The following is a 24,327-nucleotide window of genomic DNA, read 5'->3' as shown; positions in this document are numbered from 1 at the left end:
CTAAGGTAATGTGGCCCTTGGGATGGAATAAGTTCCCTATCACTGATATAGTGGCTCATATTTGGGGTTGCTCCAAACAGCATTTTCTATGTTTGCATTTCAAACTTCATGCAGTCCAGCATTATTTTTCCAACAGTAGTCAGGCAGATGCCTCTAGAAATTCTGAAGCACAGCACGGATGTGACACATATCCTGTTATTCATCCAGTAGCTATACTTAGAAGTGTGCTGCCTATGATCACAAGGGGATCCATTTAGCTCATCCTTGAGCTTCAGAATTGTTATACTCTAATAGCTTTACTATATTGCTCTGAAGAGCATAGTGACCTACTCCGAATAGAAAACAAAAGCTTTTACATGCTTGATACGCTTCATAATTATGGCTGGAAGCTTGTAGCCAAAGGATTGTCTAATTAATTCCAGTCAATATGCAAAATTAGAGATGAATGGTCTAAACAAGGTGTCCTTTGTATTTATTGTGCACGGTGTGTGCATTTTGTATTTTGGGTGTTCCTGTCTGGGAACACTGAAATATTGTAAGAACCGGCTAAGGCAGAACTATGTCCAAGATCACCTAATGAGTCCATTGCCCAAATAGAATTAGTGGATAAAGCATATTTCACCAGTTAAGGCTGATGAGCTAGCTGTGTCCTCTGCCAGTCAAAGGACAGCTTGACCTCTGTTACCCAAGCTCTGGTAATACTCATCTTAAAATACTAAAATGCATTGTCCATGGGGCTGCTTTTCAAAGGTGTCTCCGAAACTTCAGTTGGTCTACAGTACTGCCGCCTGGCAACTGATTGGGACAGTAATTCCCTGCCCCCCAAAAAGTGTTGGTTTTTTCAGGGATGCAATCTTGTATAGCGCCCCAAAATGTGTGTTTTGGGGAGCTGTGCCCCCCTAAAGCGGTTTTTGGGGAGGGGGAACTGCAGCACAAAATTGTGTGAGGTCGCAGCAATCAAAATGGCCGCCATGGTCTTGCAATAAAATAGGGGGAGATGGCATCTCAGAAGATGGCGTCCTGGATTTTGGTTTCAAGGTGTTGGAGGGTATACAGTGGTGCCCCGCAAGACGAATGCCTCGCAAGATGAAAAACTCGCTAGACGAAAGGGTTTTTCGGTTTTGCATTGCTTCGCTAGACAAATTTCCCTATGGGCTTGCTTCGCAAGATGAAAACGTCTTGCGCTTTTTTCTTAAAGCCGCTTGAAGAGGCGCAGTTGCGACGGACCGTGCTTCGCAAGACGAAAAACATCGCAAGACGAAAAGACTCGCGGAACGAATTATTTTCGTCTTGCGAGGCACCACTGTATGTTGGAGTTATCTTACAGGGGCCCCTTGCTGGTATTGCATTCAAGTTCTGGTTTCATTTCTGTAGGTGTAACCTGGTAATGAAATATGGCAATGAATCTAATTACAAATTAATGCTAGGTTTAGAGGCATTTCACTTATTTATTTTTAAATAAAAGAACGGTGAGGAAGCACACACAAAAAAATTACCTATTGCAAGAAGATTAGGAAACATTTTCTGGGTATGAGGACAATTTTTTCCTGAAATGTTGCTGAAGACAAAGTGTGTGGGGCATTGGGAGTGAGTTGTTTCTCAGCAGTGGAGGTGGGATAAGTGTCTGATATGTTAAAGAGAAAAGTTCTGGGGCTTTAAGGCAGAGGCCCAAAGTCAAAGTGTCTGGATGGAGGATGGCTTCAGTTGCTGAAGGGTGAGGGAGAACAATAACTGTTGTTGAAGGGTGAGGGAGAAAATAAACGGCCTTGGTCCAGTATATCTGAAGGAGCGTCTCCACCACCATCGTTCTACCCAGACACTGAGGTCCAGCACCGAGGGCCTTCTGGCGGTTCCCTCACTGCGAGAAGCCAAGTTACAGGGAACCAGGCAGAGGGCCTTCTCGGTAGTGGCGCCTTCCCTGTGGAACACCCTCCCACCAGATGTCAAAGAGAACAACAACTACCAGGCTTTTAGAAGACATCTGAAGGCAGCCCTGTTTCGGGAAGCTTTTAATGTTTGATGTATTATAGTATTTTAATATTCTTTTGGAAGCCGCCCAGAGTGGCTGGGGAAGCCCAGCCAGATGGGCGGGGTATAAATAATAAATTATTATTATTATTATAATCTGTATATGTTTAAAAAGGACTAGGATCTTCTCAGTTGTGGCTTCCTAACTGCAGAGTGGGCTCTCCAGCAAGGTTTGTCTGGTGCCTTCATTGACACCTTTTCGGTTTGCAGTCTTTTGATAAGACTAGGGTGATATTGCTTGTTATTAGTAAGCTGCCAAAGTGAGACCTTTGGGTAACAAGCAACTAGCAAGTCTCATAAACAAACAAACAAATTCTGCTTTAAAATTCTCTAAAGTGGATTCAACAGCTAATCCAGGGCTTCTCAGTCACTGCTCTTCCTCAGTATTTCTCATCTGTAGAATGAGACCACATTTCAACTATTATATATGCAATATAGTCTATGTATGCATTCTACAGGCATTTCATGCAACTAGTCTATGGATAGTTTCACTCTTTTTATTTTCAGGAGCAATCTGTTAGAAATTTAAGAGCATATTCATTTGTCTGGCTACTCACAAGTAAGCCCTGAATGAGTTCAAGTGAACTTACCCCCACAATATTACATTGTGGTACATTTAAGTCTAGATTCTATGGACCCTACCATTGTCCAAACACATCCCTGGATGGTTAGACTCTTGTCCTTTGCACTCATGCATGGGCTTGTCTCTGTTTCATTTGTGGGATGCTGAAGGGTATGGTTAAAAGACAGGTGGTTAATCAGCTAGAAACTCAATTCAGTTGATGGCTCTACTTACAATGGAGTAAAGTCCAAATCCAAACATTCTCAGGTTGCAACCTTTCATGCATGCATGGAACTGCTGCTAAAATGACAATACTATTTGAACCTTTTGAAATCCAAATTAGGTTACAACGCATAAACAACCTTCTTGACCACAGGCAGTAACCCAAGGAAATCCGGAGCAGTTTACTCAAATGCTGCTAAACTCGGCTAATGCATGTTGAACTGATTTCATTCATTTTTATTCATGATGTTTCCTTTAAAAGCTTTTGAAGTGTTTAGAAAAGATGAGCACTCCTTTTCTTTAATGACATAGTGCAGCAGCTATAAAAATATTTTCTACCAGCACAGGGGAATTGTGAATAAACTGACAAGATCATAAGTACATAAGCTCCCCCCCCCCGGCCGCCAATTCTCTTAATGAAGTTTGGAATTTAATTGGAAGAATTGTTAGATGCAGTCACTCCAAAAAGTGGCAAAAGTCCCAAAGGAATGTGATAAGCTCATGCAACTATTTTTGTTAAAAAGAAACCTCAGGTGCTCTAAATAAATGTTTCAAACCACAATGATTTTATAATCTCCCCTTAACAGTATGAAGTAGACATTATTAGGAGACTTTAACACTGCACTATAAGTTTATCTAAACACTTTTGATAAACATGAAATTAGACCAGCTCTTTATTATAGAATCATAGAATTGCAGAGTTGGAAGGGACTCTAAGGGTTATCTAGTCCAACTACTGCAATGCCTTATTAACATTATGTTGCTGCTTATTAACATTATTTTGTTATGATAATCACCAGCACTATTAATAGTAGTGGTATTCACACATTGTAGGGAATGGTGCAAGATCGTGACTCTTTCCCCCTAAAGGCTATGCAATTGGCAGCAATGTGAAGTGTGTCTGCATCAATATGCACATAAGACCTTCACATTGATGTTGAACGCCTTGCCGGCAGGGAGCACTACCAAAACTTACACCAGTGTAGAGAACGTATGGCTACTGATCTCCCCCCTCCTGGGGTCCTGTGAACCTTTTTAATAATTTCAATGGGCATGCCCATATTGTTCAAGGGCATGTTGGTCCCTCTCTATAATACATCCCGGGGCAGTGTGCTATCCTCTGTTATTCTCTTCCTAGGGAGGATGATGATGATGATTTCTTACTATATAATAAAAATGCAAGTGTGTTGTCACACTGAAGTTTGCTTTGTGGCAAGCAGGTGCTGCTGCAAACTACACTGTGACGAGAGGCAGTGAATGGATAGCCCAGGCAAGTTGCAGAGGGTATGCCAGGACAGGTTGCAAAAGCCATCTCCCCATCTCCACTGCCTCTAACACCTGCCAGCATGGGGCCCATGCTGCTGGAACCCAGATCTGCACACTGGCCAGTGCCACTGTCCGCCTTCCTTCTCTGTGAACTCTATCAGAAGCTGCTACCACCAACACCACTGATTAGCATAAAGAGCAGGAAGGGAAAGGCACCTGGAAATAGCGGCCTGTCAGCCTCAGGCTCTGCAGTGGAGCTGGCATGACATGGAATGGTACAGGGAAGGCAGCCAGAACTGGATCAGCAGTGGCAGCAGCATCAAGTGAAAAGGGGAAGGCCTAACCCCTGCATGCCAATCCTTTCAACTCCTGAAGTCTGATTACACAAGTTATGTTCAGTATCTACAGACTTTCTGAACCCTTGTGAGTGTTTTGAGCCTTATGGTACTCGGTGAAACCATTGTCAATTGTGGGTCTAAAGTTTATAAATTGTGGGTCTCTGCGTCCTACACAGGGAACAAATGAATCACTTGTGCTTCTTGTTCCTCTGCACTGCATAATATTCGAACAGAATATCAGTCAATGTTGTTTCTATCATTATATCCTTTTCTATGCAGTTACTTGGGAGAATTCAGGTATTTCAAGGATCAGATGATGAAACTTCGATTGCTGTGGATGACTTCTGCTCCTCTGAGCTCAGAAAGGATTGCCAAGATGAAATCCAGGGACCATTTGCTCAGATCTTCAATACAAGAACTAGTGCTTTATTCTGGAACTTAAAATATCTTTGAGTCCCTTTGCAATACATACCATTAAGCCTTTCATTTTATTTTTATGCTCTTCCCTCTGCTGGAATCTTCTGTATTTGAGTCCCAGGGCTTTGCGACTATGTCCCAGCAATAACAGTAGCTCTGTTTTTGTCCCTCACATTTAAATTTAATCCACCTCAGAGTCTGAATTAGTTACCCCAAGGGGAGGGGCTCATAGTTTACCATTCTCTCCCCCCCCTTCAGTCAACATGCCTACAATTTTACTGTGACTAAATACTCACCATTCAGTAATCTGCCTGAAAATGTCAGTAGCTACTTATTTTCTCATTCTGTAGCTTAGGATATGGTTAAGGAAATTCTGGAGCATTTTCAGGAATACCTCTGCAAATGTATGGCCTTTCTTGAGACCAATTCAAGTCACAAAATGGGGGCCTGTAGGACCCCGAGACCCCCATTACTGATTGAAATCATTCAAATGATTTATTAAATTTAAATGAAACAGTATTCATGGCTGCTGGTAGAAACAGGAAAGGTGAAATTTCACAAGGGGCTGCCTGGGAGGCAAACATTGCTCACTGCTGAACGTACCAAACTACATTAGAAAAAGGAGAAACTAGATGTATCAGAGATGCAGGGTCTCATGGAAATCTACTAAGTGGATACACTGGTATATTAACTAGGTAGGAGCAAGAATGGGAAAAGAGGAACTGGTGGATAATGAAACAAGCAGAATAACAGCTTGAGGAACTTTGTTGCTTGAGATCAAAACAGATAGGCAGGAAGGTGAGGTACACATCTAGGGGTTTGGCTGGAACACCTGGTAACTATTTTAAACAATCACATATGAAATCCTGTACCGTACATACCTCGATTGAACTCAGTTGGACTTACTCCTGAGTAGAAATGCATAGAATTGCACTTTTTGCCAGGATCCAACTCTATGTTTTTAGGAGGGAAATCAACATAGGCATAGAATGTGCACATTCAGGCACAATGGCAAAATGCACACACTGCCAAGTCCTCTCAACCGTACTCTGGTTCAGAAATCTTGCAAAAGGAAATTAATGCAGCTTATAGATGCATTTCAAATCGGGATGGGAAATGGCAAGATAGTTGGAAGAGGCATAAACATGAGAGTGCTCACATGAGGCTGAAGGTGCACAAATGAGCACACAGAAACGGCCACTCATGTACATATAAATGCCCTAGCATGGATACAGCCTAAACCTGAACCCAGACAAACTATGCTCGGAGCTGACTTTAGTTTAGGAAAACGAGTCAATGTCAAACCATAGTTTAGCATCCCGGCTTGATCCCCTTAATAGCCGTAGATAAGATGAGCCACTTAAATGAAATAATACACTGCGATTCATCGAAAACATAAGTGAAAGTTTCTGAGCTCTTCTGAATAGCCACAGAGGGGAGGGGAGGGGGAAGGCATGAGCACAAAGCTCCTGTTCATAACGCAAAATGATAGTTTAGCATTACATCTGAACCAGATGGTTATGTTTTCAGGCACAATAGTAACTTGTGGGGGCACTTGGATGTCTTCTGGTGGAGCCCTTAGCTAGAATTTTCCACATGCTGCCTTACAATCAAATTTCTGGAGCAAACTTTTCCATTAATCAGAGTCATTCAGGGGCTGAAAAATTGCCTTTTCATTAAACAGTTCAATAGGAAAAGCTTTCTTGCAGTTTATTCACATTGTCTAGCTTTTAAAATTCTCTCTACAGTCGGCAGTGGACAGAGTGAAAGAAGCCCTCTCCTGTCTTCCTTCCATTTCTATTCTCACTCAGCCAGACTTTATTTATGCATTAGTGGACCTTTTTCAGCCATTAGGACCATCTTGCTCCAGAAGTTAATTAACACAAGTGCCATAATTTAGTACACTTAATACTACTTGATGCCCTTTAATGTACCTTCCATTAGTGATATTATTGTAGTATTACCCTGTAAATTAAAATGAGATCAAGATGAAGAGAGACTCTCTTTAATTAAGGCACTGGCACACTGAACTCGCCTGTTATTCACCCGAGAAAATCGCCTTGATTTAGTGAAGCAGGCCGTCCATAAATCAGAATTAGTTTATGTGGATTATTAGGTTTCCCAAATAATAGCAGCACAATAGGGTTGGCGAAATTGCTAACAGCCACATTTTGTCTTTTTTGTTTTGTTTTGTTTTACTCATTTTCTTAATAAACACACAATGAAAGGTAGCAAATGGAAGTTGAATAAACAACTTGTAATGGAAGAACTGAAGTGTTTATCATGAGAACGCAGGGTTTCGTCCTCGGTGCAATATGCATTAGACTCATTTCACAGCAAAATGCAGCTGGATAAGAAAACAAATTGTATATTAAGTGGGTAGGTTTCCCAGCTTTAATGCACCAGAAAAGATTTTGCGTAACTGCTCTTATACTGAATGCAGTAGCTTTCATATCAAAATCACCTCCTTTCTCCCTCCCTTTCTACATCTTCAAAGGCCAGTGGAAGCAAATAGCATAATTTTCAAATTATCTATTTGGTTCCTGGATTGTTTGATTATTATTGGGCCTCCTTCTTTGCAGACTGAACTGTTTTGCAAATATGGAATGCAGTTGAATTTCAAATCTACTTAAGTCAACTGATGTTTCCCCATATATACAGTATTGAGCTCTTTTCATCTGCACATTTGGTTTTTAATCTTGGGTTTCTGTTTGGCACCACAGCCACTTTTCCCTTCCATCAGGGCATTATCAGTTAGGGCTTCCTTTTAATTGAATTGTACCTCCAGTCATCTCTACATACCCAACAGAATCTGGGTGCAAACCTTGGATAGTGATAAGTATTATTTGTTTCTTTAAACCTGCCTAAGATCCCAAATGTACAAGAAACCCATAATATATCTCACCAAGGCAAATCTTGCATTTGGACATGAATAGAGGGACACCAGAGAGTTCAATCCATCACCTTGAAATGAGATAGACAGCAAAATTCTCCTAACTATGGTTTGTTTGGTGCAGATCCACTTCAAATTGGCTTGTATATTCAGATGGGCTTAAGCATGGTTAGTGAAGCACTAAATGACAGCAGGAAGTTAAAGTTAAGAAAAAACAAACAATGGCAAACAAACAACAGGGTTATAGGTCTGTTAGGGCTCGAGTGGTCAAGCTCTTATTAAGTTACCCAAAACAGGAACAACAGAGCTGTGATGGTTCTGGTAATTTTTCTCTTTTAAGATGCTCTGATGTTGCTGCTTGTCTCACCTCCCATCCCCAAGTCAGTCAGCAGTCAGCAGATTCTCAATGCAAAACTAACAGCCCTTTAGGAAGCTCTGCAATCAAGTGGGCAAGACCCACAGAAAAGTTCACATCTGCCTTGCATCTCAATCCTCTTCCTATCAGCCATGGGGATATAGGGCGCCAGCCCTAGCCCTTCTGGGATATGATCCCCTCCACAGGCAGTGGCAGAGCCAGACTCTTCCAAGCTGGCAGCACAGCATGCAAGCAAACCTCTGTGGCAAAGTTACATGTTAAATTAAAATCACGATTCGATTTCATGAATCTCTCGTTATTTTTAAACTGCAGCCACGGGGTGGGAGTCTCAGTGAAAAACACTCCCCCAGAAGCTAGTATTTGCTGTAGGAAGGAACCTGTTCTTGGCACTGGTGACAGATTCCACCCTGCAGCAATTAAGTCGGGGAGCAATGATGGTTTCTGATGGGACTGTGGCATGGGGGAAAGGGTCAGCCCACTTCTACAATCACAAAGGTCCCAATCAACTGTAATGCCTGTTATTAATGACAACAACATACTAATCAGATCACACATTTAAGGAAACATGTAGTTTGACCCACTATCTTAACACTGTCTGACCACAGAAAGTGCCTACACATACGTGGCAGGCTCCCCACTCCTGCCAGATGCCACCTCCCCCCCAAAAAAATGTCAGGGCAACAGAGCTGGGTCAGTGGAGATGGCTATGTTTTCCTTCTCCAGAGTTTCTGATAAAAGACTTCTGTGATAACAGGTTTTAACTTTTTGTGTTCTCCACTCCTCATTCTAAATTTCTGACCTGCGCACCTTGACCCTTGAACTTGCGTGGGGAAATAATACAGATTCAAGTGAGCTAGAGGTTTTGTTTTCTGAGGCTAATAGATTGTGTATACAAGCCCTAAAAGAACCGGAGAGGATTTATCCAGGTACGTGGTGGGTAGGAGTCAGAAGGAAACCCCCAGATCTCCAGAGTAGCATCTTCTAGCAGTCATCCGGGTGAAATATAAAGCTTGCCATCTTTCATGAGGTATGACAGAGGCATCACAGCTTGCTCTTCTTTTGAAGCCGTGAGAGTAACCAGGAGCGAAAGCCATCCTTTCGCTACTTATGGGGGAATAGATTAAGCTCTTATCAGTGAAAGGGAGGCAAGGATCCAGATGAGTTGCAAGAGGGGGAAACTCTGCAAGAGGTGCTTTATCAGCACTGGTCGAGCAAAAAATTCACATGAATTTAATCTGCTAGGATAGGATTACATAGAAGATAACCCCTTTGTAATGTGTGTGTCCGATTACTGGTGGATTTAGCCAACAAGCAACACCATTAGATAAATTCTCTGAACTGTCACACTTAATTTTTAGAGCCAATTTGCTATGGGATTACTGAGAGGGTTTAAAAAAAAAAAGCTGTCTTTCAGAAGGCTTCTAATTTTAATTCCCTTGCAATAGGCTTCCTCTCTTTCACTCTCTCTTGTTTGACTCCTAATTATTATTAGGAAACAACCCTTTGCAGCAGGAGTACGGAAGTGTCTTTGAGCAATGGGAGAGTGATTAGTTCTCTTGTTTGTGTATGTATAGGAGGGTGCAATTCAAACGTCCGTACACCCAGGAAGAGTTAAAAATGTGCTGTAAACATTTTTGTGGCCTCGCTGAACCCTAAAACAATTCTCCTATTTGAATCCAAATATTTACCTTAAAATATCCAGTGGTTGAACCCCTTTGCCAGGAATAGAGTGAGCAAAATATACAAAATGAATGAAGGGATATTGTTCCTCCAACGGGTATAAAAGAGAGATCTCTAGAAAACATTACCATTCACCACCCAAACAATAGCTGTGCATTTAAATAACAATTACGAATCCAATGGCATTTTACCAGTGTTGTGACATTTCAAATTAATAAGTGCTAATGCGTGTTAGAGAAAGGGCACGAGGAAAACAAACTGTGACACCAGCTATTCCCTCCCCGCCCCAAATTCGAATTATTTCTTCTCATTAAGAACACAATTTCTTTGTGAAGCTGTGTTGATAGGTTCAGGCCTGACTTGCTGCCTGCCGTATGTTTTCTTTATATGCTAAGTGATAAAAAGATAAGCAGATATTTGTACTGAACTGAATTTATTTCACTAAACCAAGACTGTGGTGTTAACAGGGCTTTTTTTTCAGCTGGAACTCACCAGAACTCAGTTCTGGCACCTCTCAGGTGGGCTCCATTGCCATTGTAAGAGAACAATGGAGGTGTTCATGGCGAGTTCAGGCACCTCTTTTTCTAGAAAAATAGCACTGGGTGTTAATATCTAAAAATCAAGCAAGCTTCGCCCTAATCAAACCTACTAGGCTTCTCTATTTGGCCCATGAGGCCATTTTGGCCAAGCCTTGGCCACCTGCCCTACCATTGATGGTCAAATATGATATCAAGCAAAGAGGTTTTCCAGGCACCATTGATAAGTGGATCCCTTGCCCATATCACCTCTGGCAGCTGTTCTTAAACAGTACCTCTGCAATGGGTGCAGAAGGCAACCTCTGGTGTACTAAGACTGCTAGATGATATTATGTGTGTGCTGCGTTTTGGAATATGCACTGTTAAAAGGCTACCAACCATGCAGTAGAACTAGGGTCTTGGCACTCTGTGTTCCTTTCCTTACTGTTACCAGTGCTTAGGAGTGGGCCATAGGATTATGAATTCATGTATAAAGACTGAACAGGAGTTTGGAGAACGATCATAAAATCAATTATTGATTGCTGATAACTGCACTTACTGGACACTTGCTTTGTCATGTCCAGCCAGTTTTTGGATGGTTGTGTATAATCAGCTATCAATATACTGCATTAAGGGCTTTCTTCGAGTTTAAAAATGATTGAGAATCCACTCTATTTTTAAAACGAAAGGAAAATTATAAGTGCTAGCAGGACTCAGCAAAGGAGACTGATGAAGATTTGCCGAATGAATATCTGCCTCTAACAACTGGGTGTATGGACATGGTTCCCAAGGTGAGATTCAGAGTACTGCACACGAGCAGTGCAGGATACAGAACCAGCACACATGAAATCCAGGAGCACTGCACAGTTTGGATGAGGTCAGTCCTTCCTTCTCATTCATCTAATGAGAATACACAATCCCTTCTTCTCACCAGGGTCACAGTACATGTTCATTATCTGCACATGACTAGTTACACAGAACACTTTCATCATATATTTCACCTTTAGGGCTTGTGAAAGTACAATAATCAAGCAAGAGCCAAGCAATGAATGAATGAATGAATGAATGAGAGAGACATTTCTCTCTCTATATGCCTGGCTAATCTCTTTGTGGAAAGATGCTAAGGCAGCCTTTAAACCAGTGGTGTCAAACCTGTGTCCCTGCCAATGGACTTCAGCTTCCATCAGACCAGTCAGCATGGTCAATGGGCAGGGATGATGGCAGTTGACAGTCCAACCACAACTGGAGGGCCACAGGTTCCCTATCCCTGCTTTTTAACACCGTTCCTGAGAAGTACTTTTTTGGAAGTTCATCCCACAATACAGTTTTAATATTTAAAGGCCTGTACCCATGTGGGTGGGGCTAAATGGGTGGATCATTCTTGTGGGATCAGCACCATGGGGATGAATCAGTGTTTTCCATAGTGTTCCTGCACTATACAATGAGCACTGCATGTTAAGAACTCATTGAGATTTTTAAAAAGTTTGATCATTCTGTGCCAGTGGGGAGCAGGGAGCAGTTGAGAAATCAGAACAGTAATATTAGCATGAATAGATGTCAGCTCTATCCTTATGGTGATAAATGAAGGCTTGGTCTGAGGCAAGGCAAAATGTTTTCCTAACACTGGACTGCCATTGCATGAGTTTAGTCACATTTACAGGCAATTCTGAGCAATTGAACGTTAGCCATACTGTGATACCTGAGCCCTATTCTTAAGAACATTTACTTAGAAAACCACCCACACTTGGATTTGTTTGTCCCTGGCACAACAAAATTCCAGGTATTTGAGCATTTCCCCTTGATATTTTAAGCTTGAATGAAAATGAAGTACTATAGCAGCAAAAAGAGAGTACCAAAAGTTAACAGATTATCAGTCTGGCCAATATACTTTCCAGACGGTAAGGAGAGGAGGGGAGGGGAGGGGAGGGAGTCAAACTATTGCTGAGCACTTTGCTAGATTCTAGAAACAAAGAGAATCTATTGTAAGTAAATCACATTTCCCTGGCACTGAATTCTCCATTTTGGAGATGTTGGTCAAGTGTGGTTTGCCATCTTTACCCACACACTTAGAAACACAATGGTTGCTTCTATGACACTGGTAGTTGTGCTAGTGTCATGAGCCTCCAACTGGAAAGACTGGCAGCAGTCCCTCTTCTGACCACTTTGTCACCTTTCATATATTCTTTCAAATCTAAAAATTCTGTATGAGCCTGAGCCATTCCAACATCACAATAAAATGTTTAGGCATCTCTTCAAACAGAGCTAAAATAAGCACTAGAGTAGCCTAACACTGACTTGGAGTATCTGAAAGGTTCTTCATCCTCTCATGAATTAATATGTAGTCTAATCCTCCAGGGAATTCCCCTGTCCATGCCTCATTGACACAAATACACATAAACAGAGTAGGTTAGACCTGAGACTGTTCTCTCAGTGGTGGCCAAAATCTGTCACCTTGCTGCATAGTAAGTAATGCCATGTCTGCTCCCATCAAGGGAAACACTCTTGTCATTGGGAAACCATTTAAACTTTTCTATTCCTCACTTTCACTGGAGATTGCATGTTTCTCTTACAAGTGCAAGAGTTCTCCCCTCCCATCTATAAGGTGGGGGGAAAGGCAAACAAGTTACCTCTATAGAAAACATGTCTCTCCATCCCTTCCAATATTTGAGAAAAGCTAGATACTAGTGCCACTGGAAGGAGCTAATTCCAAGCTTGTGTACAGTGAGCAACAAAACAGCAAACCTGCTGTGGTCACCTCATAAACAGAAAGGGGTTAACCAAGTTAAAGAGAAAATCCAGTTGTAAACCAAGCAACTGGTGCTTGCAAAGCAAAATTTCTGCAGAAACCCATATCAAAGTGCAAGTCTTCAAAATTATAGTGTGCTGGTTGGTCTAACCCAGGGATGAGAAATCGGTGGCTGTCCAGATATTATTTGTTCCCAGCTCCCATCATCCCTGACCATTGACCATGCTAGCCGGGGCTAATGGGAGTTGGGAGTCCAACAACATGGTGGCGGGTGGGGGGTGGGGCTCAGGTTCCCCATCTGAAGTTGAAACCTAGCCTTACAAATTATCAAGTTGCAACCATGTAGATGTACAAAGAATTTTCTCAACGTGGCTAACAATTCAAATTCCAGTGGAAATTGCTACTGTCTTTAGAAAGGGGAGGAAAGATGGAAGCTTGCCATCACACACAGTGTTTAAAAAGCAAATGAAAATGCATTTGTTTATTTTGTCTTACCTTCCAATTACTTTTATGTCTGAGATTGCATAAAAGTAGCGTGTCAAGTGCTGTGGATCCACGTATATTTCCCCTGTTGCTGGCCTGAGCAATCTTATCCTTAAGTCTGTGACCGTAAAGAAATCTCTTAGGTTCTTGGTTGTGTCGAGCTGCCCATAGAGAGAAGCCATATTATGGAGCCGAGGCCCAGCAAAAAACGCAAACCTGTCCTTAATCTCAAAGTGGAGGATTTTACTGTTTGCCATGTACCCCATAGAATATTCTTCTGTGCAAATGATTTCTAGGACTGTTTGTTGGGACAAATCCCTCACTGTTTTTGGTTCCATGTTGAAAGCATTTAAACAATCTGTAGCGTAATACTGATATGGCTGCCACGTCCGACCATAGTCGAGGGACTTCTCCAGGATCATTAGGTCTGGGCGGCCAGATTCAAAGGTGATGACTATGTTGTCCGTTAGCTCGATGGTTTTGTTCCAGTACAGGGTGATGTTCACAAGGAGAGGCTGGGGGTAACCCTTCCAAGTGGTAGACTGCCAATAGGTGGAGGGATACCTTCCTTCAGCGTCAAACATCAGTTCAGGCGGATGCGCCAGTTCATCAATGGCTGCATCACACTCATTGCACATGTAGGGATTTCCCTGGAAAGAAGGGGAAAAAACAGCTGTAAGAAGGATGGCCGCGTGGATGAAATGATTATGAGAGTGTAGTCAGTTTCACAGGTTATAGCTATTGGTTTATTCAACTTCCAAATAATTGGCAAAAGGTTGCATGCCAGATGCATGGGAGATTTAGACCTTTGGAGAGTCTCTTCACTATAAAACAAAAACGAAATAACTGTTCATCATTATTTAACCTGCCCAAGAAAAACTACACAAGATATCTATAACTTGCTGCAACTGCAGGGACCCCTGATTTTCATCAGAGCAGGAGCGGGAGGGTGTGCTCTTAACACAGACTCTGATGCCCACCATTTTCTCGGTGTAAAGTTTTCCTCAAAAGAGCAGCGGATGGGTTGGGAAACAGTATGAGGGAATGGACTGGGGAAATGGCCTTGGAGGAAAGGACTAACGTCACTGCAGCAAACCAGGGGGCTCCTGCAGTTGCTTTACGTAAGAAATCAAACAGTTGGGGGAGATTAGCTCACAGATCTCCCACATTTGATGTAGTCTGACCCTCAGTGTATCAGAAACCATGTGGGTGTTCAGGAGCTTACATTCTTTGTGTACAGTGATACCTCATGTTACAAACGCTTCAGGTTACAAACTCCGCTAACCTGCAAGTAGTTACCTCGGGTTGCGAACTTTGCCCCAGGATGAGAACGGAAATCACGCAGCAGCAGGGGGAGGCCCCATTAGCAAAAGTGCGCCTCAGGTTAAGAATGGTTTCTGGTTAAGAATGGACCTCTGGAACGAATTAAGTTGGTAAGGTAAAGTTAAAGGGACCCCTGACCATTAGGTCCAGTCGTGACCGACTCTGGGGTTGCGGCGCTTTATTGGCCGAGGGAGCCGGCGTACAGCTTCCGGGTCATGTGGCCAGCATGACTAAGCCACTTTTGGCGAACCAGAGCAGCACAGTGAAACGCCATTTGCCTTCCCGCCGGAGCGGTACCTATTTATCTACTTGCACTTTGACGTGCTTTCGAACTGCTAGGTTGGCAGGAGCAGGGACCGAGCAACGGGAGCACACCCCGTCGTGGGAATTCGAACAGCCAACCTTCTGATTGGCAAGTCCTAGGCTCTGTGGTTTAATCCACAGCGCCACCCGCATCCCTAAGAGGTACCACTGTATTATAGATATTTATTGACATAAACAACCAACTGATGCCTGCTCAGTGTTATATATGCAGATACTGGATATGTTAACTGGCTAATAGAACTAACCAGTGACTATACATTGATGACTGGAGTGGCAAACATGTGCCATCTGTTCTAGTATGATGGATTTTAAATGTAAAAGCACCCGTGAAATGTAAGAAGCTGTCTTATACTGATTCATTATACTGACTGGCAGCAGTTCTCCAGGGTTTCAGACCAGGGTCTTTTTCAACCTTACCTGGAGATGTCAGGGATTGAAACACAGATGTTTGGTACGGAAACAAAATGCTGAGCCACAAATGATGCTCTTTTGAATTCCTGCAGTAGAGACCCAACCAATGTATGCCCAATAATGAAATTGCCCTTAAAAACTCAATGTCCATTTTTGCAACACATCAGTGGCTACAGCTATTGCATTTGCAAATTGTCTTTTTACAACTGCCTTTCTGTTAAGGAGTGGATTTCCAAAATCTGAACAAGAATAGTCCTGCTTTGTCTTTTTCTTAAATAAAGCCTTCCTCCACAGTTATGTGGTTAGCAAATTTTAATGTTAGCCTTACTGAGGTTTAAGAGGAACAAAATTGTTTATTTACCCTGAATGAGTTGCTGGTAATCAACTCACCCCCCCCTCAAGGAACAATGAACAAGTGCCTAACAGCTCAACAGCCCTTGATTCTTTTTAGAAATATGCTCAGTAGTGAAGCTAGGAATGTTTCTTTCTTCTTTAAATCACAAGTGCATTGCCCAAGAAGAGCAGTGCAAAACAATGGTCCCTTCTAGGGCAAATGCATCCGGATAAGCCATACAGACTGTATGCATTCCTCTGTAAAACAATACCCTCTGTGGCATTTTGGATTCCTTTTGTCCCTTGGCCTCAAATATGTCATGCTTAACTGTGTGCCTGTTTGGTGATGTCTTCCTTTAAAGACCTTTACACTGCTCACCACAAATCATTTTGTTGTGCCGCAAGACTACAAGCTCAGGGGCTTGATCCGGACATCTGCTACCCTATTACTTACAAACTAGCAGAGTACTTCATGTAAGACTTATTTCTCTCTCCCTCTCCTTCTCTCCCTCCCTCCTGCCCTCCAGTAGATGCTGGCTCCAATTTATCAGGACAAGATAATCCAGCACCACTTGATTAAGGAGGTGGGCGATGACATCAACTCTGTAACTGGACTGCTCCTGAGGTGGTGGCTGAAGATATGAACTGCACGTTTATATATAATCCTGCCAATAAGCGGGCAGCTTTTACTGCCGCTTTCCCTCCGTGGCAAGGTGAAAGTGAATTATTCTCCTCTTGACCTTTCGATGCATTAACTCGAGAGCTGCCACCTTTGCCTTTCGCTCCAAAAGGCTATCTTGTTTGGAGGCTGGGGTGGCTCAAAAAAATGCTACTCCAAGAGCATCACAATGGGCTAAATCATGTCTCTTAAATCATCTGTATATCAATTCAGCTTCTGGCAGCTCAAATCCATGATAAGTGCTGTTGCAGCTAAATACCGACCCTATTAGAGGCAAGGAGAGCACAGAGACTGCTGTGCTTACTGCTATGGAGAGGGGGTGAGATGACTTTGTGCCATCATATGGGCAAGTTTTTATTGGCCCGTAAGATCCACTGGCTGTTGCAAAATCAAGCATAAGAAGGACTGCACACATGTCTACCCGCCCTGGACAAACCTGTTACCAAGGCCATTAAAAGCAAGGCAAGAAAATAGTGGAAGAAGATGAATGTGAAGACGCGTATACTTTGGAATCAGCTGGAAGGGGAAAATAGCCTTGCAAATAAGTCCATAAAGGTTACTAGCCCAGAAGCATTTTTGCCAGTCTTTCTGTACTCACAGTAAGAATTCAGTTCACACCGAGAGCCTGGAAAAAAGAAACCAACCCTCTTCCAATTTACAAAGGCTTCCTTGCCTGCAGAATAGCGGGTTGCCCCTTGTGCACTGCCAACCATGACGAAGCATAGATCCAGAAAAGAGGACAAAGGAGGTTGTCTGCTTTGTATAAAATTTGCATGTGCTAATTATATGTATAGATGCAAATTAAGAAATACTTATTGCAATTGAAACAGAAGTACAGGACATACCAGCATTGTGGAGAAGACTTGTTTGCTATCTAGGTACTGATAAATGTTGATGAGCAACTTCAATGACCTTGATGTTTTCTGTTCTTAGTGTTCATTGTCTTGAAACAGGACCGCCCTAGAGGATTCCTTCAAATAGAGAGGTCTGTCCTCTGATAGCCCTTCAAACATGACAACCTGCTGCAGAATGGGAGGGGAGGAAACGGTCCCAAGTCCTGCAGGCAGGAAGGTCCCAAGGCCAGTTTCCTGCACGTGTGCCATAGGAATCTTACATAGGGGTCTGATCCTTTACCTGGGCATAACAAGTGCTGCTCCTAGGATTTCCCACCTGCAAAATATGAGCTTGACTTGCTCACAGGTTTTTATTATCCTGCATTACAAATCATAACTGGGTTTGCTCATGCAGGTGTTTAAGGGCGTTTGAGTCCAACAAATAAAATTCGAATGCTGTAGGGTGGTTCTTGATAATAATTTAATGACTTTGGATTTTTGGATTGAGACATGGAAAGACTACGCTGCTGGAGACACTACTTTCTCAGAAGCTGGGAAAGGCCTGTAAAGAGATGGGAGTTGTTGTTTTCCTGGAATTCTTTTTCTTGAAATGATCCTATTTTAGATGGTCTATAAAGACTTTAACAAAAATCCAGGCACACATTCAATTAATATCACCTCTGTGCTGTTTTTCACCTGTGTTTGTCATCTTACTGCTCCTTTTTGCTGTATTTCTATTTTTTGTATCAGTATTAATGTTCTTGTTGTATGTTTCTTTGGGTGTATTTTTGTGTAGAAAAGTGGGATAAAAATGAACTAAGCATACATTTTAAAAGGAGCATTGACAGATTTCTTCCAGGACTTGTCCTAAAGTCTTGAGGTCAACAGGTTGTATCCAAGAAAGTCATACTCAGAGTAGATCCGTTGAAATCATTGATTGCAATGGATCTGCTCTGATTATGACTTTGTTGGATACCACCCAACATTTCCAGAAGATGCCAAAATTTCCGCAAACAACATTGTATATTTCAGAGAATTGAATATTAGTTACTGAGAGGGTTAACCACTGTTCCATCTTTTTCATTGCAAGAAATTTCTGTTCTAATTACTGTGAGTTCTTTTTTCATATCTTGGTAGGGGAATAATTCTCTAGATAATTAATCTTTCCCTTTTCCACCCTGTGTAATTACTATCGTATTTCTTCCCATCTCCTAACCTTAGGGCTTTGGAGCTTTTCAATCATCCCCACTGTGATCCCAGTCTCCAATAATGGCTTCTCCCCTGGTCATCAGGTAAGTTGCAAGATTTATATTCATGTCAATTTCAAGGAAATCAACTCGTCCTGCCATTCCCCAGAGCAGTGGTTCCCAACCTTTTCGGCATGGTGACCCACTAATCAAAAGTTACTTGGTACATTGATTTTTGGACCTTCGGTCTTTGGCAGTTGCCGGTTTCATGTATTTTAACTGTAAGGTTGCCTATTTTATAACTTAAGGCCCCCATTAATGTGAGATTTGTTGAAATATTTATAGTACTTTCAAAGTTATTCAGGTTTTTTAAAAATAAAATAAAGGGAGGGTATGAACACCAATAATCTGAGTGCAGGATGTTACTACATAATGACTTCATGTTGTAATTTGCCAATGATTAGGTCCCTTTCCTCCTCTAAGCTGCAACACTCCCTCTTGACTCCACACATTTAAACAAGTCCAGAACAGTCTATGTCTCTTAAATTCTATGTCTGACCATGCATGCCTTCTACTTCAAGCTTACCACAGAAGTCAGCTATGTTCTCCTGAAACTGAATGTGGAGATCAGGCTACTGATCCCCATCCCACAAACATATGATATCGTTGTTGCTCCAGGCTCCTGCCCTCTTTGCACAAAAAAATCCCCCCTCTTTTTCTCTGTTTGCTGATGCCAAACTGGGCAGCTTATTCCTTGTATTAAGCACAAAGGATCTACCAGTCAACCCCTGCTCCCTTAGCTTAAAAGGGATTGAATCTCTTTTACCCCCACCAAAAGAAAATCTCTAGACCTGTTTTCTGCAATTTGGCAGGCATAATTTACTCTGTGCTTTTAAATTTAATCCACTTTGGCCAAAAGGGGTAGCAGTTGTTGTAGCTGCTTTTAACTTCCCCATTATAGGGAACACATAAGTTTGCATTATACAAAGCAGCTCAGAACCCAAAGCACAGAGGGAAGTGAACACAGAATGAATCAAACAGGTACAATTTTTTGTTGGATACAAGGAAAATTGGGGGGGGGGGCATGCCCATACCTAGTATATGCTAAAGTACAGAAATATGCTGGAAAACATTCAAAGAACATGTCTAAAACCATCACAACACAATCCAGCCACTTTTATGGCTTACAGTGTAATTAACTGTGCTTCCCTTTGGCTGGCTCATGCCCTTGTTTTATCATTTCCTCCCATGCATGCTCAGTAACATTTTTTTTTTACACATCTTGCACATTCAATGAAATGCAGAGGATTTAAAAACAACAACAAATATTACAAGTAAAATTGATAGCATGCTCAGCTAGCCACTGAAAAATCAGTTTAATATATTCAGTGGTTCCCCCTGACCCCCAATCAAATGAAAACACTACATGTTTTCAACTCTATTGGGATTTATAGATTTTGAATATATGTAAATGTGAACTTTACATAAAGAGGTCAGGATTATACAAATCACACCTTGACTTGAAATTAGGCAGCTTCAAAGTTTGTCAACACCTGGCTTGCCTGAGTAACTATTAACTTGCATGCTAGTTTTTCCTGTGGAAACCCCCCCACCCACCCAAAACACACAACTACTTTATCTGGAGGTCAGGGATATCAGAATGTAGAAAATCAAAGCTACTGAACAGCAAGCTACATACATTTATATTAAGCTGCTCTGACAGCTGCCTTTGGTCTCCTAAAGCACAGCCAAGAAACTCCGATTGTGGATCTGTTGTGATTCTTTATATTGAAAACTAAAGCGACTCCAACACTACACAGGGGTCCCTAGATGCTACCAGACAGCAGGTTTTAGGAAGTTGAATGGATAACCTAGATTGGATACTGCTGTGTCTCCTTAAAGCACTGCCTGTTCCCTTGCAGCAAAGCAGGCAGGAGCTGCTAAAGAATATTAACTACTTGATTGGGAGGAAATTGGCTGACCTTTCAGAGTGGTCTTTGAACAGGTGAGCTGAATCCCCAGGAACCTAGCTGCTGGATATGACCTTCCACCTACCATAACTCGAGTAAGATTCAGAACAAAGTTGAAAAGGCGGTCAACAGGGCTAGATGAGTGGGCAGAGCACAGATAGAAAGGATGAGAAGGAAGGGTAGGGAGAGAACGGCGCTCAGCTCAGGCAGAAATGGGTGTCTTCTAACCCATGCCCCAAACTCAGAAATGTACTAATTGCATACCAGGACACAGATGCTCCACGCCCAGGGCTATGCATGCGCGTCTGTGTGCTGCATGTGCAGAAGCACAATTACACAAGAAACACAATAATTTATCACTGGGCAGACAATTCGGTGTTGTTGTGGCCATGAGGTGGTGGCCATTTTTAGTGAAGGCCATGACAGGGTCTAAAGGCCTGGGCATAGTGCTCCCACCCCACTGCATTCTAGCAGGCTTAGCTGGTGACAGTGGCAGCAGTGGTGGTCACAATGGGAGCTGGCATTTTTAATTCCCCAGCCATTAGCAGGTGACTAACAGTGCTTGGTGCTGAACCACACCTGCCCAGTCCTTACATTACTTGTACAACGCAATCAGGGAATGCAGGAACCAGATCATGGCTAGGCCTGAAACAGCAGATCTATTTTGGATGGAACCAAATGGTTTTGTGGTTCACTCTGAAATGTATGTGCTGTGTGTGTGTGTGTGTGTGTGTGTGTGTGTGTGAGAGAGAGAGAGAGAGAGAGAGAGAGAGAGAGAGAAAAGAGAAAGAGAAGTACAGTCATACCTCGGGTTACAGATGCTTCAGGTTGCATTTTTTCGGGTTGCGGACCGCCAAAACCTGGAAGTACTGGAACAGGTTACTTTCGGGTTTTGGCGGTCGTGCATGCGCAGAAGCGCCGAATCGCAACCCGCACGTGCACAGACGTGGGTTGCGAACCCTGAGGGTTGTGAACGTGCATCCCGCACGGATCACGTTCGCAACCCTAGCGTCTACTGTATGAGTTGGAAATCCAGTTCTGGTTCATGCTGAGCCAGGCTCATTTGAACAACAGCTTTGTCCTTTGCCTGGATCCATTCCTCACAATCATTTCAAGTAGCAAAACATTACTGAAACTGTTGTGTAAGCAAATCACTCCAAATGAGCTTCCTGCCTAAACGGCTACTGATAAAGCAAAATCAATCAATCAGAGTGTTCTGTTTGGTTTCATTGAGCTAAATGATGTTATAGAGGTTAACAATTTGATGATTATGGAGGAGGAACGAATGAGAGGGTGACAGTAGTCTTAGGCAGGAGAAGGCAGGCAGGAATCCCAGTGCAAACCCAATAAAAGGGATGTTCCGAACTTCAGTGGGGAGAGAACTTAAACTGATCCTAGGCATTGCTGTGGGGGAAAGAATCGGGCATGTGTGTCTTTCTGCAAAATGTTTACTATGTTTATGTACAGTGAGGACTTTCCTGTAACAAGTCATTTTGTGCTGGCACCCACACCACTTTTATCATTATATGAGTACTGGCACCTCATTTTCTTTAACAAAAAGGTAAAGGTAAAGGGACCCCTGACTGTTAGGTCCAGTCACGGACGACTCTGGAGTTGCAGCGCTCATCTCGCTTTATTGGCCGAGGGAGCTGGCGTACAGCATCTGGGTCATGTGGCCAGCATGACTAAGCTGCTTCTGGCGAACCAGAGCAGCACACAGAAACACCGTTTACCTTCCCACCGGAGCGGTACCTATTTATCTACTTGCACTTTGACGTGCTTTCGAACTGCTAGGTTGGCAGGAGCAGGGACCAAGCAATGGGAGCTTACCCCATTGCGGGGATTCGAACCACCAACAATCTGATCAGCAAGCCCAAGGCTCAGTGGTTTAGACCACAGCGCCACTCGCGTCCATGTATAATCATGACACACTGATATAGTAACACTGTCTATACGGCCCATCTACACTATACATTTAAAAGCACTGCCATGCCATACCCGCAGGTATCCCCCCCAAAAAGGGGATATCCCGTTTTCTCGTAGGAGAGCGTGGTGGTCATTTTGGGTGCCATGATTTTGTGCAATTTCATGGAGGGATGTCACCCTGAAAAAATGCTCTCCTCTGAAAAAGCATTTGGGGTGAGGCTGCAATCCTACACGGTACTTCCAAAACATGCATTTTTGGGCATTGTGTGAGCACAGCCGTGAAAAAGGCGTGTGTTTGGGGCTCCGTGATCTTGCGCAGGAGCACAGGCAGAATTACATGCATCCTAGTTTGGGGACTCAGTAAGTTGGGAGGGCATTTCAGTCCACTTTGAGAAGCCATGGTTTCCTCTGCGTTAAATGTATATAGTGCAAATGGGGCCATTTCAAAGCATTTTGGCAATGTTTAGAACCTCTCCCCTTAAAAACAACAGGCAAAACTTACCTCCCCCAAAAGACAAAAAAAGCAGGCCACCTCCAACCAAACAGCCCCACCCACAAAAGCAAAAACAAAACCCCTTCTTAATTAAAAATAAGTAATAATAATAATGATAATTTATTATTTATACCCCGCCCATCTGGCTGGGCTTCCCCAGCCACTCTGGGCAGCTTCCAACAAAATATTAAAATACAGTAATGCATCAAACATTAAAAGCTTCCCTAAACAGGCTGCCTTCAGATGTCTTCTAAAAGTCTGGTAGTAGTTGTTCTCTTTGACATCTGGGCGGGTGCCACTACCGAGAAGGCCCTCTGCCTGGTTCCCTGTAACTTGGCTTCTCGCAGTGAGGGAATCACCAGAAGGCCCTTGGCGCTGGACCTCAGTGTCCGGGTAGAACGATGGGGGTGGAGACGCTCCTTCAGATATACTGGACCAAGTAAATTGCAAAGGTCTTCGCGGGCACTAGTATGGTCTCTGAAGGTACTGTGGTGCCCCATCATTAGGGGACTATGCATCTTCATGCCATTGAAAGCTTTTCTTGCTTGGTTGCTGTAGATCAAATTGCTGTTAAAGGCACAAAAGGAAAGCCATAGCCCTTGTTGCTGCAGTCAGGAGCCTGTGGCTCCACACTATGGTGCTGTAGGATGATTTCATTCTCTGCAGTGCAGTTGAACTTAACCTCCGCAGTGCATGCATGTATGTGTGTACATACATGCATATGTATAGGTGCAGACACGTGCACACACGAACACACACATTTAGCTTGAAAGCAGCTCAATTAAACTAAAAATGAAATGAAATCTTTGCAGTCTGCCAAAACGTTTGGCTATATTGCTGACTTTCCAAAGTGTGACGAGGCAAAAATAATAAAATTGTAATGCTGTGAGAGGCAATGTGCTAATTAATAGCAGCCTGAATCACTCCCAGAGGTGCTGTGGGGGGAAAACACACTTAGAACACTGTGATGCAGAAGGGCGAAAACAAAATCCCCCCATTTTCCTTGCTAATAGTTGGGAAAGTATTTAGAGGCTTTCTGTTCAATTATTTGAAAATATTTTAGATAGGTGTTTTTTTTAAGGCATGCTGCCGCCCCCCTCCCGCCCCCATTTGGTCCAGCTGAAGTGCTGCTTCTTGGAAGTCTTTGGCAAAGATCTGTTCGAGACTGCCTGCTGGTCACAAGATAATTAGCTCCAGTTGCTTATGCTCGAGTCTGTTAGATGTCACTAGCAGAGAAAATGTGCTTTGTTTTGACAAGTAAGGGAATGGCTTTTCTCCCCCCTTGCATTCATTTCAGCATTAGGAGCATTAAGGAGGATTAT

General features: G+C 42.8%; 2 protein-coding genes across 17 annotated transcripts in view; one reads left to right on the top strand and one right to left on the bottom strand.

Annotated features, from left to right (window-relative positions):
* NTNG1 (netrin G1) overlaps positions 1–24,327 on the bottom strand; it is a 212,801-nt gene that overhangs the window by 110,993 nt on the left and 77,481 nt on the right. For all 11 annotated transcript variants that reach the window (XM_081195009.1, XM_081195005.1, XM_081195011.1 and 8 more), the window contains exon 3: positions 13,539–14,176. In XM_081195009.1, coding sequence (XP_081051135.1) covers positions 13,539–14,176 — 638 coding nt within the window. The remainder of the gene's footprint in view (positions 1–13,538; positions 14,177–24,327) is intronic.
* The window catches only part of LOC308587425 (uncharacterized protein), a 56,223-nt gene that overhangs the window by 3,933 nt on the left and 27,963 nt on the right, over positions 1–24,327 (top strand). For all 6 annotated transcript variants that reach the window (XR_014008359.1, XR_014008360.1, XR_014008361.1 and 3 more), the window contains exon 2: positions 18,651–18,721. Coding sequence is in view for 3 of the 6 variants with exons in the window: in XM_081195078.1 (XP_081051204.1) it covers positions 18,651–18,721 (71 nt within the window). In the remaining 3 variants the exon portion in view is untranslated. The remainder of the gene's footprint in view (positions 1–18,650; positions 18,722–24,327) is intronic.

The sequence above is a fragment of the Podarcis bocagei genome (genome assembly GCF_964188305.1).
Source record: "Podarcis bocagei genome assembly, chromosome: 5".
In the NCBI taxonomy this organism is placed as follows: Eukaryota; Metazoa; Chordata; class Lepidosauria; order Squamata; family Lacertidae; genus Podarcis; species Podarcis bocagei.
Note: the sequence above shows the minus strand (reverse complement) of the source record. Positions and strands in the feature narration are given on the sequence as shown.